The sequence below is a fragment of the Myotis daubentonii genome, chromosome 3, assembly GCF_963259705.1.
Source record: "Myotis daubentonii chromosome 3, mMyoDau2.1, whole genome shotgun sequence".
Classification (NCBI taxonomy): Eukaryota; Metazoa; Chordata; class Mammalia; order Chiroptera; family Vespertilionidae; genus Myotis; species Myotis daubentonii.
Window position 1 is genome coordinate 155,438,672 of NC_081842.1, and position 18,826 is coordinate 155,457,497.

General features: G+C 38.5%; 1 protein-coding gene across 1 annotated transcript in view; it reads left to right on the forward strand.

The window, feature by feature from the left end:
• The window catches only part of COL24A1 (collagen type XXIV alpha 1 chain), a 314,245-nt gene that overhangs the window by 50,715 nt on the left and 244,704 nt on the right, over positions 1 to 18,826 (forward strand). The window contains exons 7-8 of the mRNA XM_059688981.1: positions 2,955 to 3,008; positions 14,301 to 14,345. Of these exons, the coding sequence (XP_059544964.1) occupies positions 2,955 to 3,008; positions 14,301 to 14,345 (99 nt within the window). The remainder of the gene's footprint in view (positions 1 to 2,954; positions 3,009 to 14,300; positions 14,346 to 18,826) is intronic.

Consider the following 18,826-nt stretch of genomic DNA (forward strand, 5'->3'; position numbering starts at 1 on the left):
CTAATGTTTTAATGTAAAGATAGCAACACATTTTTATTAGGAGTTTACTGCTTTCAAGTGTGGATGAATACAAAATGAGTCTTAAGGAATACATCTGGAAGCTTTATTTAGACAAGCACTTGATGAATGTGATACAATTAAAGGATGTTTATGTTTATGTGGTATATATTCACAAACTTCTAAAATCCCTGAATACTTTGGTGGTTCCTGGTTGAAAGCTGATCTTTTACATGAAAAGATCTTTTAAACTGAAAAAATATCGCATCATATTAATGGACTATACAGATATACTAGTACTAACAAGTAAAACAAAAATAATAATTTAAAATCTTAAGGACTTTCTCATCTCAAACGTCTAACTTCTGGTATTTTGAGAAAATAAATATCTACTGCTTACAACACCCCCAGAGTGATATGTTACATCAGCCAAAATGAATGGATACAGCTTGTTAGGGCACACTTAGATGCCCCTGGTGGCACTGCCGAAGTGGCACCTGCATTAAGTTACATCAAGGTCCAATAGTATTGAAAGGGTGCTTCATTATGGCAGAGTCCCTCCTTATGAAATGTTATGAGTATGAGTAAAGCCACAGCTATTGACATGACAGGTCCCAATGATATGTACTTTGAGATGACAAATTGCAGAGAAATAGATAGAATAGCTTAACCTCATATCTTTCCTTTCTGTGTATAAACAATGCTATCAAATGTGATGATGTGTAAAGTTAGGAGGAGATCTTAATGACAGCTGAGCTGACTGCTGCTTAGGATTTCTGGGCCACATAGTTAAAACAAAACAAAAAATTTCAAAATGCAAAATAAAATCTTAAGGACGTTATTGCTATGATGGAACTGAGTTCACTGAATCTAAATACTTTAGAAAGGGAGTGGGAATTTAATTGATTCCTTAATTATTACAAGGGAAAAATATGCAGTCCGAGAAACAAAAATGCTATCTTTTAAAATATCTACACATAGGACATTTAATTTCTTACTGAAATTTCAGAAATTAGAGTTCCACTCTGTTTTGGTGACTGCATTAAATAAAGTCCTCAAGTTAAACATTTAGGTGACTTCTCTTCAAAATATATGGTGGTTCAGAATGTGTCCAGTATTTATATAGAATACAGACTGATTCAGCCTGGGAGTGGGGGCTTGGCAGTATGTCAGCCTTTTTTTTTTTTTTTTTTTTTTTTTTTTTTTTTTTACTTTTTGAGTCACTTATATACTAATTGTGGATAATACTAAAGAGGAGAACTGTAGTAAGATATAGGATTTAATAGCAAGTTCCCATTGAGCTTTAAGTGAAATCCATCTTTTAAAACTGAGATATATTTCTAAAATGGTAAAATTTTAAAAAAAATTCTTAGAAATTATATTTACAATAAGTTGGGTTCAAGTGAGGATATTAGTGATATACATACAATATGAATACAAATAAAATATAAATATTAAATCAGTGGGCATATAGGGGCATTGGGAAACAATTGAATTCTATTTTTAACTAGCAATTTTTACAACAAATATATGGTTAAGAATGAAACAATAAAAGCAATGCAGGTGCTAGTCCTTCAGAATGTAATACCCACTAAATAATATCTCTCATAGTGTATAGATAAGTGTTTAAATCCTTTTGGGATCTCATGGCAAGCAAAGATCATTTAAATAATGGTAATTTTTCCTTTCTCATAAGACACATGAGAGAGTATTCTAATTTTTGGGGTAGGAAAACTTTGAAGGGGAATCAAGTAATCCACCCATGATTAGAGCTCGTGGAAGGAGATGATCTCCTATTTCCTAATGCACTTTTCTGTTTCCTCTATCAGAGTAATAAATGTAAAAACAAACAAACCTGTATCATCCCATCGCAAAAGGAAGACATCTGAAATCATTGACCAGGTGCATTAAAATGAATATTCGAACAAGTGGAAAAGCACTCCATTGTTAATAATCTGAAACATCCTTTTCTGACTGCTTAATCTGATGACATATTAAAATAGACAATGCACTAAAAACTAAACAGAGCGTAAACAGTCACTAAGGAGTTTATTTGGGTTATTACCTGAGTACTCTTTTTTCTTTCAAACACCATGTATATGTAAATAAATATATATAAACTTTTGCACAGTAAATTGCTGCAGTGGAAACGGGAAAGGGAGGTAAAGAATAAGTGCACCTAGAGAAAGCAGGTGTAATATTATACCCTCGCCCCCCCCCCATTCCTTTTTGACAGGCTTCTCCCCTGCCCCAATTCTGCCCACTTCACCCCTATACTCTCCCCTTCCTACCCCAAGACGGACTGGCAGCTGTCATGGGAGTTCGGGGAGGAGGGAACCGAGGGGCCTAATTGGTGATGTTTGGTCTGTTGGGCCAAACACAGGGCCCTCCTGATCATTTTTCACTGTAGTTGAGCTCTAGTGGTGCCTTTGCAGGGAAGGCGCCCTTGCAGTCCCGCCAGGGGAAGTGCCCCTTTGGGGGGTGGGGTGGGGAAGGGGGGCAACTACAGAAAGGCAGCCCTGCTCTCCACAGCCCTGAATCCTGAGGTTCAAGGTTGCACATGGGAGACCCCTCGGGCTGTAGGTCCTCACCAAAAAAGAGCAGCATCGATGCCACACCAAGTGCTTGTAGAATTTTAAAGTAAACTTTAGTTTTTTAAAAAACACGGTAAACCTTGGAGCAGCGGGAATTGGGGGAGGAAGGTCATTCCTAGAGAAACAGGTGCGGGACCGCGGAGGTGGGAGGCCCAGTGCAGGTGTTCAGCATTGGGTGAGAAGACTCAGGAGCTCCAGAAAAGCTGCCAGAAGTTCCCAGAAACAACGTGGAACTTGAGTCCGATTGTGAAGATCAGAAATGAAGGCAGTGAGATCTTGACGCCCAAGATGAAATCCTGTCGCAAGGGAATTCTAATTTTCAGTCCTCTTTTGTACCATTAAACCTCTGTGTTTTGTTCCTAGGGTGACCAAGGCTTGTCGGGATTAGTGGGCCCCCCTGGTGTGCAAGGTGACAAGGTAAGATGCAGTTGAACTTTGACATAATTAGGTGTCCTGACTCCAGGAGCTCTTCAGTTCCTGGATCTCGTTTTGCAGTTGAGCCTAAAGCCAATGTTTTAAATTTCTTTTCTCAGCAGTAGGAATTAGGATGCTGTCCTAATCCAGGAAAGTGGTGCCCGCAAAAGCCAGGGTTGTATGAAAAGGAAAATAAAACCCTTCTGTTAATGATGGGAACGTCACTGATAGAATATGGAAGATGTTTTAAAATTATATTAGGAAAGAACCTAATTCTGAAACTTTGAAGTCACTTTTTAAGTTTTATATATCCAAAGGAGTTACATTTGGTTATAGGTAATACATTTGGCTTTTTTAAAAAGGGGTTCTTATTTTATTAGGAAATAATATTCTGTGCCATGATATATATACAAATGTGAAGCCTGATGGGAAGGGTGGAAGTGAGGATTGGGGATGGCTACTACAACACAGCAGTCACACCCATATGACTCAGCTTTCTCTGAGGTTAAAAGAAATACTAGCACAGCTATGCTAATTATTTCATAAAATATGTTGTTTACATTTTCTTCTATATATTCAACTTTTTTCCTGCTCCCCCCCCCCCACATTGAGTTGTTGATTTTCTACAGGGAATAAGGAAGAAACAAAATTTCTTTCTAAGCTATTAAGAGCCCCGGGATATTGGAGGGCAGTATTTGGCATTACATGGACGTCTAGATACATATAAACATTAACTGTGTTGGTGTTTTAGTGTGTCATATTTCTTCCCTCTTGGGAGATTTAGGTTGGAGGTGATAGTCAGGCTCTGGTTCCTTGGCTCAAATTCCATCTGCTATTTTCTGGTTCCCATAAACCTTGGGTAGGTTGCCTAACCTCTCTAAGCTTTAGTTGCCTCATCTTTAAGATTGAAGATGATACTACCCACTTCATAGGGAGTTCTTAAGCACATGGAATGAGATAATCCATCCACTATACTGCCAGACAAATAGCAAGCCCTTAATAAATGTTAACCATCAGCTATTTATCTGGTTTTGGAAAGGATCCTGACCTTGTTTGCTTTTCTTCAAAACCCTTGCGAAGGGCTGAGTTGTTAAATGGTGAAAAAGGTTGTGATCTCATGGAGTAGTTTTCCTCCCATGACCACACCGTTATTCTCATGGTCCTCAGACCAGCCTTCATCCTAGGTGGTACTTCGAATCTGATAGCTCCTTTGAGGTTGTTGGTTTCTCCCAAGGAGATAGGAAACTGCAGAGTGATCATTTCTAACAGAATTGGTCATGATATACAGTCATGAATTTGCTTGATTAATGCTACTTAGCATACCTCGGACCACTAAGGATACCTCTGAGGAAATTGTACTGATGAAGGGCATCAAACAAAGAAAATCTCTTAATACAGGAATTACCTTAATTGTTTATTTGATATTAAGTATAGTTATTTCACCCTAAATAATAACTGCATATGAGAAAAAAACAAACTCATCATTAGTTTCTGAGGTTAGATTATGCCTATGGATGATGAAATTAGCAATCCAGAAAGAAAAATACTAAGTAAAAGTTGAGTGATTATTATGTAGAAGAGGATATAAGGACATATTATGTATAGAGAAAGTTTTAAAAGACTAATGTTAACCATTAGAGAAGATTATCATTTGAAACTTGAAATTGTATTCACTTAAAGCAGAATATGTTAGCTTCCAAAGCCCTCTGCACATAATATATGGATCTCATCCCATCAGTATTTTAAAACATTAAGATTTTTTTTTTACTCTGTTTAAATCTAGTAAAATCAAATAGCATTAATTTAAACAAACTGGGGGAAAGGGTGCATCTTTCACAGACTCCTTTTTCTGCAATATGATTTTTAAAACTTGTGAAATCTGGGCTTTTATTGTTAACTAATAGAAATAGATCCTATAGAAATCAGGGATATTGTTGTATTATCAATTATCAGCTGTAGCTGCATTTTCTCTAGGGAAGATTTAGTTGAAGGTACTTAGAAACTAAATTACTTTCTGGTAAATGAAACATCCATGGTTTACTATGATTTGAAAGTCATTTGAAACAGTTGAAATATTTGAGATGATTTTGTAGCTTTTTCTGAGAATGTTTTCTCCTTTTTCAGAGGGTCTATAGTGGGAACTATATACAGTTTAAAAAAAAAAAAAAGTATTGCCAGCAAAAGGACATAAGGACTCAATCTAAGCCTAAGCTGATTTTCCACATAAGCAGGCTTGGAATAAGTTTTTATCACAGTCTATGTGCATGTCTTACTTTAATAGGAAAGCACCATAGGAATACATTCAAAATGAGCTGGATAGACTGTTCCTACCCTTTATGTGAAAGGGGAAATGATTATTGGGTAGAATGTTTAGGCAAATTATTAGCTCTTTATGGAATTTACTAATTTTGATTCATTTTTGAACTACCGAGGTCACGCTCAGATTTACTTCCTGCAAACAGGATCTATGCTAGTAGAATCCAGCATAACAGTTCATATTCGCTATAACCTAGGGCAGTGATGGCAAACCTATGACACGCATGTCAGAGGTGACACGCGAACTCATTTTTTTGGTTGATTTTTCTTTGTTAAATGGCATTTAAATATATAAAATAAATATCAAAAATATAAGTCTTTGTTTTACTATGGCTGCAAATATCAAAAAATTTCTATATGTGACACGGCACCAGAGTTAAGTTAGGGTTTTTCAAAATGCTGACACACCGAGCTCAAAAGGTTCGCCATCACTGACCTAAGGACTCCTATTCTTTCATCATTTCAGTTCTAACCCTAAAATGGTAGATGAATTCTATAGTTAAGATAAGAAGTTGTTATTCATGTTGTGAGATATCTCTGATAAGCCCAGGGAGTTTAAGAGAATTGCTCAGGGTCACTCAAAATTATAGAAAGATTAAGAGATAAAACTTACTGATACTGAATTCACTGTGCATTTAACTGTTCTGTTCATATTATAAGAGATGAATAAGGTACTTGGGTTTTGATTAGTATAAAGTTTCTTACATCTTTTTATTTATTAAACCATTTTATGAATTATTATAACTATGACTACTAACATTAATAGTTGCTATAAAATTTTGTGCAGTGTTCCAGCCTCTCTGCAGCTCTTTGAGATTGATACTATGTTCAGTATGTTATAAATAAGTGGCATATAAAAGAGTTAAATAACTTATCCAAGGCCACACAACTATTAATTAGTACAGCTAAGACTCAGATCCAGGCCTATTTGACACATGGCTGTGCTGTTAATAACTTGGAGTAAAGTTTGCCCATTAATTAATTAGTTCATTAAGCCAATTTTTGTTAGATGTGTATTTCAGTATTCTGACCATCTCAAGAATGTATGCAAGAGGAAGTAATTTTTTTTCATGAAAGCTAAGGGAACAAATATAGTTTGGGATGACAGATAATGATGACTTCATTATTCCTTTTCTCTGGGAAAGGAATAATTCTTCTAATATAAACCATACTCAAGTAATATTTAAAATGACTACAAGAAAGTTGTGTAGATAACATTGACAACTCTTGAAAACTGTTGAGATAAAGAAAGATTAGTGTGAAAAATGTTTTGAAAACTAGAATTAATATTGAGTCAGAAATAACAAAGCAGGTAAATCAGAAGCAATATTTTCTTTCACTCTTCAATAGATTTTTTTGGTTTGCTGTTTTCTTTTCCCCCTTTTATCTCTCTCTCCTGGACTTTTAAAAAAATAATTATTAACATCTTTAACAAGCAATGTGCTTCTCCAGGTTGACAGGCTTCCTTGTCTCAATTTACCTACCTTCATATCACTCTTATTTTCCTAGGAACTGAATTACGTTTCACTTCCCACTAAGTGTCTCAATTTGTGCCAAAAAGCAGATAGTTTGATCCAGAGTGCATGTTGAATTGGATGGAAAACAAAAGTCAGAATTCTGAGTTTGGACTCCAGATGGATTTTAAATTGGTTTTTAATATAGCTGATCAGTTGCTACATTAATATTGAAAGTCTGCTATTTAAAAGTGTAAGAACATTAACAGTGCTTTCAGTTGGAGCATTTTTTTTTTTTTGATCAGGGGATAAGCCAGATGGGAGAAGTTAAGCATATCTTAGCATGAAGGTATAACTCAGAGCAGTTGTGAAATAATGCACACATTTTTAAAACATATTTTTACAAATAATGAATGGCAGTAATTTTCTGCATATCAAAAATACTGGCTACTATGGTTTTAGTAATAATTACAAATAGTGTGAATTCTTATTCTGTTTTGGTGGAAATATTTCAATTATTTTAGAAAATATTTCCATTACATAGGAAGTGCACAATCTATACTAATAAAAGGGTAATATGCTAATTAGACCAGGAGACCTTCCAGGACACTTCCAGACATCCTTCCGGACAAAGCCATGGTGGCGGGGCTGAGACAGAGGCGGTTAGGAGTGAGCAGGCTGGCGGGGGTGGGGCAGTTGGGGGTGAGTAGGCAGGCAGGTGAGCAGTTAGGAGCCAGCAGTCCCGGATTGCGAGAGGGTACAGGCCGGACTGAGGGACAACCCACCACCCTGTGCACAAATTTCATGCACTGGGCCACTAGGATCTTTATAAAGTTGAAAAGGAAAACATCAAGTGGAATGCACTGTGATTTATCAGTCACTCAAAAACTGCAGCTTTTCCTAATCTGTGTAAAGCAAGGACAGCATGAAGGAGCTACATTAGTAGTGAGTGTTGATGACAACAGCAATAAAAGTATATCAAGATTAGAATAAAATCAGTGCCTGTAGAGAGAAATAAGAAGAATTCCATTTTTTTGTAGTTAATTGTATAGATGGTCCTCTCACCTGCCCATTATCCCTGTAAAAACCTGCAGAGCTGTGTTTCATTTGGGGCTGGTTCCCAGTCTAAGTGCAGGACTGACAGGTCATACAAATGCTGCTGCTGAGGGGCTATGCTGTCACCACAGTGACCATCTTCTCTGCAAGCTGTCTTTCCCACTAATGACAGGGGAAGCTGAGAACAAGGCAACACAGTACTGAGCTCCCCGCAGGCAAGCCAGTGGTTGCCAAAGCGGTGGAACTTGTGGGACTTTGAAAACTTCCCTGTGTCCAAAGATATTTCCCTTAGTCTGGCTCTGATGATTGACATTCTAACATTAACGATAAACGCATTTGGCTAAAAGTCTCTTAGTTTCCAGAAGTTCTTTAAAAATTTTCCATGTCCTCAGAAAATGCTGTCATCTGTCATGTAGCACCATTCTGAGAATTAGTTTATTATACTGTGTTTCTCTGTGAGCCCTCACTGAAAAGACAGTAAAAGCTGATGGGACCCAAGTAAACACTGAGTGCTAATTGAAGGAGGTTAGTGGGTCAGGAGGGTGAGGAGCTGGGGACAAGGGTTGGCAGCAGTCTGTTTTGTGCATGAGGGAAATATGTGCCAAGAGAGAGGGAGGTGTGTGAAATAGAGAGGTTTGTATTATATTCATTCTCTGTCTCCTCAAACTCTGCAGTTATTTGGGATCATTCTTCTACTCAATTTTATAAAAAAATATATAATTAAACTCCTTATTCTTATGAATTTAAGAAAGTCATCTCTTTGCCCCAATAAGTGCTTCCATTACCATGGTTGTTGATTTTTATTTCATTCTGAATTCTTGCTTAGAGTGTCTTTTTTAGTCAGCTATGGCCATCTCATCACAATTTCTCAAGGTTGCCATAGCTTTCCCTGGTTATTTTGGCCAAAACATGGTGACAGGCCTTTCTCTGTATTCCTCAAGGCATTGCTGATAGGAGTCCTGCAGCTTATGCCAAACTTAACAGATACCTAATCTGTTAACTAATGTTATTACATTAAAGAGAAAGAACATTTAATATCGGCTTTCAGACAGCAGTGCAGTAGCAGCAGCTTAAAGGACATATATGAGTGATTTCAAAGTTCTGAAGTGCAGCCCTGGCCGGGTGTTTCACTTGGTTTGAGGGTGGACCCATAAACCAAAAGGTTGTGTCTTCGATTCCCAGTCAGGGCACATACATAGGTTTGATCCCCGGTTGGGGTGCTTATGGGAGGCAGATGTTAAAATAAGTATTAAAATTAAAGTATCTATATTAAAATTAGATTCTAAGTCCCAATTCTTATTGGCATTCTTGGTAAGACAACTTTCCATCACAACAAAAATTGAGACAATTCTATAATTTATTGCAATGGGTTTTTAATTTGTTCTAAAGCAGAATTTATAAATTTTCCTACCAGCTTTTCTCAATATTTCATTAGAAAAACATCATAGGTTGCTAGTTATGGGAAACTTTTGGTTATTCTTCCTATGTTAGTATAGAGAACAGTAACTCAAATAATATTTTCAAAAGACTACAATATAAACTACTTTTTTCAAATAGTATGGCAGATTCCTAGATTGGTGCTTTGCCAAAGCTTGCAGTTTTATTAATAACTTATTCCCTTTGATTTTTAAAACTTTATAGACTAGTGTTTAAATAGAAATAAATGAGTTATATAGTCACAAATTTAGAGACTAAATGGAGGCACTTAAACAATAGTGGTGCTAATTCCAGTATATTACAGATGTAATAATATTACACTAAAAGTAACAAAAAGATACTCTTTCTCTTACTTGTCACCTTTCAACATTAAGAGAATTGAGATATCATATTAAATACTTAGAATTTATTTCTCACCCAAGTAACCCTTCCTTTCTCCCTTCCTCCCTCCCTCTCTCCCTTCCCTCTTTCCTTACTTCCCTTCGTTCTTCTTTCCTTCTCTCTTTCTTTTTTAAAAATTAAATTTAAGAAAAGAGAATCTGACTTATCCCCATGTAGATAAAACTCTTCATTTCCGGTCATCTCATAGGCTACTGACCAGACTTTGTATTGGCCTCCTTTGGATTAAGTGCCATCTGTTATGGCTGCAGTGGAGGAGGAGAGAGCTCATGAAGAAAATGTCATGACTGTTTGGTGCTGTCCCCTTACTGGAGTCTCTGGATGAGGAAGAATCCCTCCAAGGAATTTTGCATACAGAAGATAACATGGTTAACACGTCTAGTTCACTGTTATAAAGTGCTTCTGGGAAAGGAAGCTCAAGAAGAAATTGTACCACCACTGCATCATGTTTCACCATGGGCTAAGGAGAGATGAAACTCTGGTCAAAAATCACATGGTAGCCAAAGAAAGTATTTGGCTAGACTCATGAGTTCATAGAAATAAAGCTAAGTAAGTGAATAAATAAACACATTTAAGAAATAAAAGGAAAAGGAAATAGGCTTATGGCGGAGAGTTTGTCTACTTTTGTGCCTCTCACCTGGCTCCTCATTCCTCATCTTCCTGACACTCTCCTAGGAGCTGTTAGCTCTCACCCTTCTAGAGATGCTTTCTCATTCCAGGGAGCTGTCTGAGGACATTTCTCATTCCCTGTTATGAAAAGTGAAAGCAGTTTAGCTTTTTGTATATTTTTATATGTAGAATCTTGTATAACATTTGGACAACTGAGAACAATATGTCTCATTTTGTAATTAGGCTGATCTTTAGTTATCTTAAAAAATGTACAAGCTCAGAGCAAAATTCAGTTAAACATTGGGTATCTTAGATGCTATTGTTAAGTGTGCAGCTTTAATACTAGCATGACTCATGAAATATAACTCCTTTTATTAATGGCAAACAGCACCAGATGTTAGACTGTGGTCCTTGAGTTTGGCTAAGAAAGATTCAGAGCCAAGAACTCAAATATAACCAAAAGTTTATTTTAAAAGTCACGAAGGTAGAAGAAGTGAGCCAGCTGGGCTGTGTGGACTCAGGAAACAAGTTACAGAGGCAAAAGAAGGGCCCTTCTTTTGGCGAGGGAAAGGTAAAGAGAACAAGGCTGGGGGAAGGAGAGAGGAAAAGGTGCGGGCATGCTCCAGAGAGTAAAGAAAGAAGGAAAGAAGGTGGTGGGAAAAGGCGTGGGCATGCTCAAGCACCCACATTGGGTCCTTTGTCTTAAGGGGTTTTATCTGTTTTCCAAAGGCAGAGATTTTAGGGGAGGTCTCAGGGGAGGATTTCAATAGAATATTCATCAGCTTTCCAGGTGTGTCCTTCAGGGTTGTGGTCTTTACTGATTGGTCAGCGCTAGGATAGAGGGTCATTAGTCATTGCATCTGGTCCTGATGTCAGCCGCAGGCATCGCTTCATCTGGTTTTGCTGCTCTTCTGGGCCTAGAGCTGAAACATAACTGTGGCCTAAATGTTATCTCTAGTTTGACCAAAACTCTGTATCTGTGGTCAACAGATCTGAGGCTTTGTCCTTCAGATTATTCGATTCCAGCCAGAACCTCATTGTCCTGAGGGCTTAATGCTTAAGGAAGTGGTCACGCAAGGGGTGGTATGGGAGTTGCAGGAGGCTATTCTCCAGCCCCCTTGTTCCTCCTCTAAGGGGTTCTACACATGATTAGCACCATGACAGGGGAGGGAAGGTCAGGGGAGGGTCTAAACCAGCCGTGGGCCAACTACGGCCCGCGGGCCGGATCCGACCCATTCGGCTGTTCTATCCGGCCCTCGGAGCCGAAAGAGCGGAGGGTTCTCTTGCTCTCCCCTCCGCTCCTTCACCAGCAGCAGTGTTAACATGTATTAGTTCACACAAACACTCCATCCATGCTTTTGTTCCGGCCCTCCGGTCCAGTTTATGAACCCATTGTGGCCCTCCAGTCAAAAAGTTTGCCCACCCCTGGTAAACCATGAGACAAGTGGTATGAAAGGTGGTGGGGGGGGGGGGCGGGGGGGGTGGTTGCTGTCCAAACTGAATGACCAACAGTATGCTCAGTTTTGCCAGTTGCTAAGCAGCTGGGGCTTTCTGCCCTGGTTACTCTGTACCTGGTCCATCCGTCCTACTCTGCTCATGTCTGTCTAACTGCCTACTGTATCACTTTTGCTGATTTGTCTTGGTGGTCTATAGTGTTTGAAAATATTAATAAGAATGAGGACAGCCTGCATTCAGACAACTATAGCATATAAAGTAAATAGAAGAGCAGGTTACTCAATTATTTTTTAAAAATATATGTTTTTATTGATTTTAGAGAGAGGAAGGGAGAGGGAGAGAGAAATAGAAACGTAAATGATGAGAGAGAATCATTGATCGCTGCTTCCTGCACACCCCCTACTGGGGATTGAGCCCCCAACCCAGGTTTCTTTCTGGTGCATGGACAGACACTCAACCAACTGAGTCACACCAGCCGGGTTCAATTCTTGATAGATCTAACTAGCAAAACAACATGATTTCACCTTACCATCATGATTGGTAAAATCATTTAATTTCTCCGAATTCAGTTTTCTTATCTGTAGAAATGGGAAAAATACCTACTTCATAAATTGCTATAGAACTATCTGAAGCAGTTGGAAGTAGTTGGCACAATGTCTGGCATATATTAGCTCAATGAAATTCCTTTGTATCTTCTTCCACCTCCACCCCCTTTACCCTTCCTCATTGCCACTCCTCTGACCTCTATCTAATGGCCTAATCAGAGAAGTACTGAGCTCCCATATGATAGGCCTTTTCCTTTGTCCTCTTCTTTCATAATTATGTTACTTCCTTGTTAAGAATATGCTTACATGTAACTCATAGATAACACAAAAGTCTTTGTCTTTAAATTTGTTTTCTTACTTTTTCCAGTCTTCTCTCTAGTTCCCAAGAGGGTTCTCTACTTAAACATTTTACTGTTAAGTTTAACATCTCAAAAGCTGCTTAAATCATTTTCTTATTTTTCAAATGGACTCTTCTAATTCCCCCCATTGTCTAACCAAAGCATAATTTCCTTCTCTAAGTCATTAATTCAAGTTGATATGCATTCAGTGATTCGTCCTGAATAACTATTCATTCCATTACTTTATATCTGAAACTTTAAAAATTTATCTTTAGTTTGCAGTATATTAATTTGAAGTTTTTGATACTTTTAAACTATAATTTATTTCAGGTTTTTGAGTTATAGTTTGCCTAAAATCTTAAGAGATGCTTAAAAAAGGAACTTTATCCTATTCTTTTATATACTTCAAAATCTGGGTGTAGATTGATTCACCGATTGTTGACTAGAGCTATACAAATAAGCTCCAAAGTATTTCTTTATTTCTTTCTTCCTGTCCTTTCTTTCTGCTTCCTTCATTTTGCTTACAGAAAAAAATCCTGAGGATAAAGCATATTTGTGGAGAGTGGCTACAGCGTTTGGACAGGTTTAAGCCTCGGACTAATGAGAGGGCACGGTCCTCTCGTGCACCTGTAGGTCCCAGCTAGGAGGGCAAACCCTCCCAGCACAACTATAGCCAAAGGCTATGGTTCTAAGCTTGACCTTATGGTTCAAACCTGTGGTCCCACGTGGCTGAGTGATGTAGGCTGCGGGAGGTGCAGCAAGTGCTGCCAAAACAAAGCTTAATAGGGTTCTCAGGTGTATGTAATTAAGATTTGAAACTCTTGAGAACATTGTAAACATCTTGACCCCGCCCCTGCTTTGCCTCCTGGGATCTGACTATAAAATAAAGACTTGGCTTACAGGTTGTGTCATTGTCTTTCCATTTGAGAACAGTGTCCCACCTGGCCCCAGCTGTATTCTCTTGTCTCTGTTTTCTTAATCCTTCACTGCCCCTTCTCAGGTTCACCACTGGCCATGCTGGATGCAGTTCAGATATTATCTATTTTTTTTAATCTTTGGGTGCTAATGATAAGATTATATTTAATTTTGGTTCTATTATTTGGAATTTTTGCTACTAAGTTCATTTTTTAATTGAGGTATAATTGACATATAACATTTGTTATTAATTTCTTACGCAGCTTTACAAAACCCCTTTTGATGAACTTGTGAACAGGCTCTTTCATTTGTCTTAGCTCATTCATGGAGTGTTATGACAATGGAATTAGATAAACTGTGTGGATGTGGTCCAGTTTTTTTGATAATTACAAACAGATTATGTCTTAGGGCATTTTGTTTTAGCATTAATGAACTAGAACCAACTTTTGAAAAAGTTTAGCAAAATTGCTGGATACCAGCCTTTTATAAAAGATGCTTCTCTTTATTCTATAGTTTGCTACCATTTTAGTTGATAATAACAAATCATTCAAATAATACTCAAAGTTTTTAAGAATATGAATGAGTTTATTTAATAAAAATGTAAAACTTATTAAAACAATTAAGTTTTTTAAGAAATAAATTAGTAAGGATTGCATTAATATTGATGAGGAATCTGTCAGTTAGGGTACAAGACAACCCAGGACCTGGGTTTAGTGGTTTGACTCATATGGGTTTACTTTTCATAGCATGTTTTCACTTTTCCCCTTTCAGGGTCTCAAAGGATATCCAGGCCTCCCAGGACTCCGAGGTGAACAAGTGAGTACTTCCTTTGTAAAATGGTATCTTTCCCAGTGAGAAAGACACCCACTAGAGAACTTCATTGAGAGATTTCCCCCCATTTACTATTTCAATTTTCTAATTATTTCCCTCTGTTTAGTATAAGAACAATTTTTAATTGATTATCTATTATAATTTTGTTTTTTGCATAGTCCAGTCTGACTTTCAGTGTGCCTAATATCTTCCAGAGCAGCAGTTCTTAAACTTTTGTGGTTCACAAGCCCATTTGAGAATCTCACAAATGCTATGAACCCTTTTCGCAGAAAAGACACTTATCCATGTACTACATGCACACCCCCACGCTCATCCATGCTCACACACATACACATACACCCACACACACGCCCGACTTATTGCATACAATTTCAGGGCCTTGTCTCTTCAGTAACGTCAGTCCTTGCATGAGGGATGCAAATGAATTTTAATAACCTAAATCAGATGTCACATATGCTGCTGTCCATTACATACCTAAGTACATATTTAAAAGTCAAAATACTGTAGTTTTGGAACTACAGTATCTAGTTTTTAATTATGCCTTCTTTCTCTGACCAGAAAATAATATATCATTATGTCATTTAAAAATGTCCTATTTCTTGTTTTCAGTACAGTGTGTAGTAGCCCAATGACAAGGGTAGGAGATTAGAAACCAACTAGGGTGGCAGGTGCTATTATTGGAGATCTAGCAGAGGGCCTCAGGAAGCCCTAAACCAGTGGTTCTCAACCTTCCTAATGCCGCGACCCTTTAATACAGCTCCTCATGTTGTGGTGACCCCCAACCATAATATTACTTTCGTTGCTCTTCATAACTGTAATTTTGCTACTGTTATGTATCGTAATGTAAATATCTGATATGCAGGATGTATTTTCATTGTTACAAATTGAACATAATTAAAGCATAGTGATTAACCACAAAAACAATATGTAATTAAATATGTGTTTTCCGATGGTCTTAGGCGACCCCTGTCAAAGGGTCGTTCGACACCCAAAAGGGTCGCGACCCACAGGTTGAGAACCGCTGCCCTAAAGGGACCTCAAGAAAGAAATGTGATGGGGACTGTCACTTGCGAAAAAGATATAAATGAAGATATAAAGGCAACTTTCTATTTCAGGGGTCCTCAAACTACGGCCCACGGGCCACATGCAAATACAAATATTGTATTTGTTCCCGTTTTGTTTTTTTACTTCAAAATAAGATATGTGCAGTGTGCATAGGAATTTGTTCATAGTTTTTTTTTTAAAAAACTATAGTCCGGCCCTCCAACGGTCTGAGGGACAGTGAACTGGCCCCTGTTTAAAAAGTTTGAGGACCCCTGTTCTATTTCATATGTGTTAAGTGGGAAAGTACACAATATTTAGTCCCTGAGGCACAATTTTCCAAGATTACTAGTTACTAGACGGCAAGCAAAACATAACACATGCATTTTCAGTTTCCAAAAGATTAAACAATTACTGAAAATCATTTTAATTTTTATGGGTAAAAATCACAAGGGTGGGAGGAAATATGGAGGGGAAAAAAATCCCCAGAATACTGCTTTGGCAGAAATGTGTGGATCTCAATGAAGAAAACCTAATACTTCACAAGAAAATGAAAAATTGATCTTGTGTCAGTACTGGCCAGTTCTCTCATAGCTTCTTTATAACCTAGTTCTATTAATGTGCATATTATTGTTCTGCGAGTGTCATGCTTTTAAAAAGAGTCTAAAATCACTAGTAAAAGCTGGAAAATGTATTTGGAGTCAGTTCTTACTTTCTATTCTAATTATTTCCAGAAAAAAGGCAAAATTTGATAATTGTGAGGAACAACTAAAATCATGTTGCATTTTAACTATGAACATGCTGCAGTCATTAAGAAGAGCATAACTAATTTGCTGGAGATATTCATTTATGAAAAATTTATAAATATCTATAAATTGGTCAGCAAACATTTGGAAAAGTATTTATATAATCTGTGCAAGCTCTAGTAATAAGAGCTGTCATTTATTGAGTTTTTATTAGTGGCCAAACTGTACTACCTGTCCACTACAATTTGTAGTGGTATAGTGATTTATTGAATATTTCCATATGTTAGCTAATGTAATGTTCAGCATCACTAAGAATTATGGCAGTTACCTCCACTTTTAAATATATTCCTACACTTTATTCTGTTTTATCCACACAATAATCCTGTGACCTAGGGATGCACTAAGATGCAGGGAGGATCCATGGTGGTAGAGCTGGGAGTCTCCATGGAGTCTGACCGACTCAGAGCATGTGCCTTAACGCTCAGAGCAAGACGTGGGATTGGGGCAGGCTTCTTATTCCGAATTACCCCTCTGAGGCTATAAGATATTATTTTGTGCCTAAATTCCTCCATTCAATCTAAAGATTTAAGTAAGCTATTAAAAACAACAACATTTTTTTTAAGTGCAAAGTGAATTGAGTTGTAGTGTTCGTTTTGAGTTTCTTTTGAGCTCCTGTGGTTGCCGCAGTGATTTGGGGGCACGGTTGACTTAGCATGTATTTGTGCCATGTAAGACTAAGTTGAAGGCTTACTTGTTCACTTTATTTGCTGCTATTCCCATACAGAGGAGCTTAGCCATTGAGTGGAGTTCTTTTTTTTTATTTTATTTCTCTGTACAGCTGGAATGTGTTAGCTCTCTGCATGTAGCTTTAACACATTCTATGAAAATCCATTCAAAATCAGATTTCACTTACGTCTTATAGCAGATTGCTTTTAACGGGGGTCAGTTAACCTGATTAGGCTAGGAAAGGAAGGAAAGAGGTGGTGGGAAGTTGGCATTAGTCAGATAGTGACCTACAGAATAAAAACAGCATTTTTAATTTGTTTCACTCATTTCTATTGGCATACCTAAATATAAGGTTTTATATGGGGCATAAACAAGTAGTTGTAAATAGACTGGAACAAATCTCTTAATTAAAGGGCTTTCCTTTTAGTACTATTGGAAGTTATTTGCACTTCAAACCTATACTAGAAAGACACCCTTGAATGGTGGTCTTTGGAATTATATTTACTGATTTAAATCCTAACTTTTTACTTACTAGCTGAATGACTTCCCATTGGTGAGAAAAACTTTATGTCTTACTTTTTTCATCTGTAAATTAGAGATAAGAATATTTATCCTTATAGGGTTTGAGCAAATTAGGTAAATATATATATATATATATATATATATATATATAACTTGAAATATATAGTTCCTGGCATATGATAGGTACTCAATAAATGTTATTATAGAAATAAAATACTATGTATTATATGTAATAGTAATAAGTAATATTACATATATGTAATATGTAATATTATATGTAATATTAATATCTAGTACATAAATATGGTTTCTAAAATACATAAGATATAATCTTTTCACTTGTAGATAAGAATCCTATCTAATAAAAGAGAAAAATGGTAATTGGCGTACGACGATACCCTTTTCATTGGCTAATCAGGGCTATATGCAAATTAACTGCCAACTATGATTGGCAGTTAACTGCCAACTATGATTGGCAGTTAACTGCCAACTATGATTGGCAGTTAACTGCCAACTATGATTGACAGTTAACTGCCAACTAAGATTGGCAGTTAACTACCAACAAGATGGTGGTTAATTTGCATATGTAGGCACAATGCAGGGAGGTGAAAGGGAAAGCAGGAAGAAGCCCCCTGCCACTGACAGTGATCGGAAACCCAGGGGGGAGCTAAGAGCTGGGGGGCAGGGCATAGGCGGCCCTGGGGCCGCCTTTGCCCTGCCCCCAGCCATGATCGGAGAATCAGGCGCCTTTGCCGCCCTGGCCAGTGATAGCAGGAAGTAGGGGTGGAGCCAGCGATGGGAGCTGGGCACGGTCGAAGCTGGCAGTCCCGGGAGCTAGGGGTCCCTTGCCTGGGCCTAATTTGAGCCCACGATTGTGGGGCCGCTGCAGCTGCGGGTCCCCGCTGCCCGGGCCGGACACCTAGGCCAGAGGCCTCAGGCCTGGTCAAGGGGCCGATCCGGTGATTGGTGATCGGAGGGGGATGAGGGTCAACTCCTCTGGCCGAGGCATCAGGCCTGGGTGGGGGGCGGAGCCGGGGATTGGGGGGATATGATGGTCCCCTTGCCCAGGCCTGAAGCCTGGGTCAGAGGCGTCAGGCTTGGGCGGGGGGTGGAGCAAGCGATCAGAGGGAGATGGGGGTCCCCTGCCCAGGCATGATTCCTGGGCCAGAGGCCTCAGGCCTGGGCGGGGGCCAGAGCCAGTGATCGGGGGGATATGGGGGTCCCCTGTCCAAGCCTGACACCTCTGTCAGAGGCGTCGGGCCTGGGCAAGGGGCCGATCAGGCGATCGGAGGGTGATGGGGGTCTACGCCTCTGGCCGAGGCATCAGGCCTGGGCAAGGGGCTGATCCTGCGATTGGAGGGTGATGGGGGTCAACGCCTGAGGGCTCCCAGTATGTGAGAGGGGGCAGGCTGGGCTGAGGGACACTCCCCC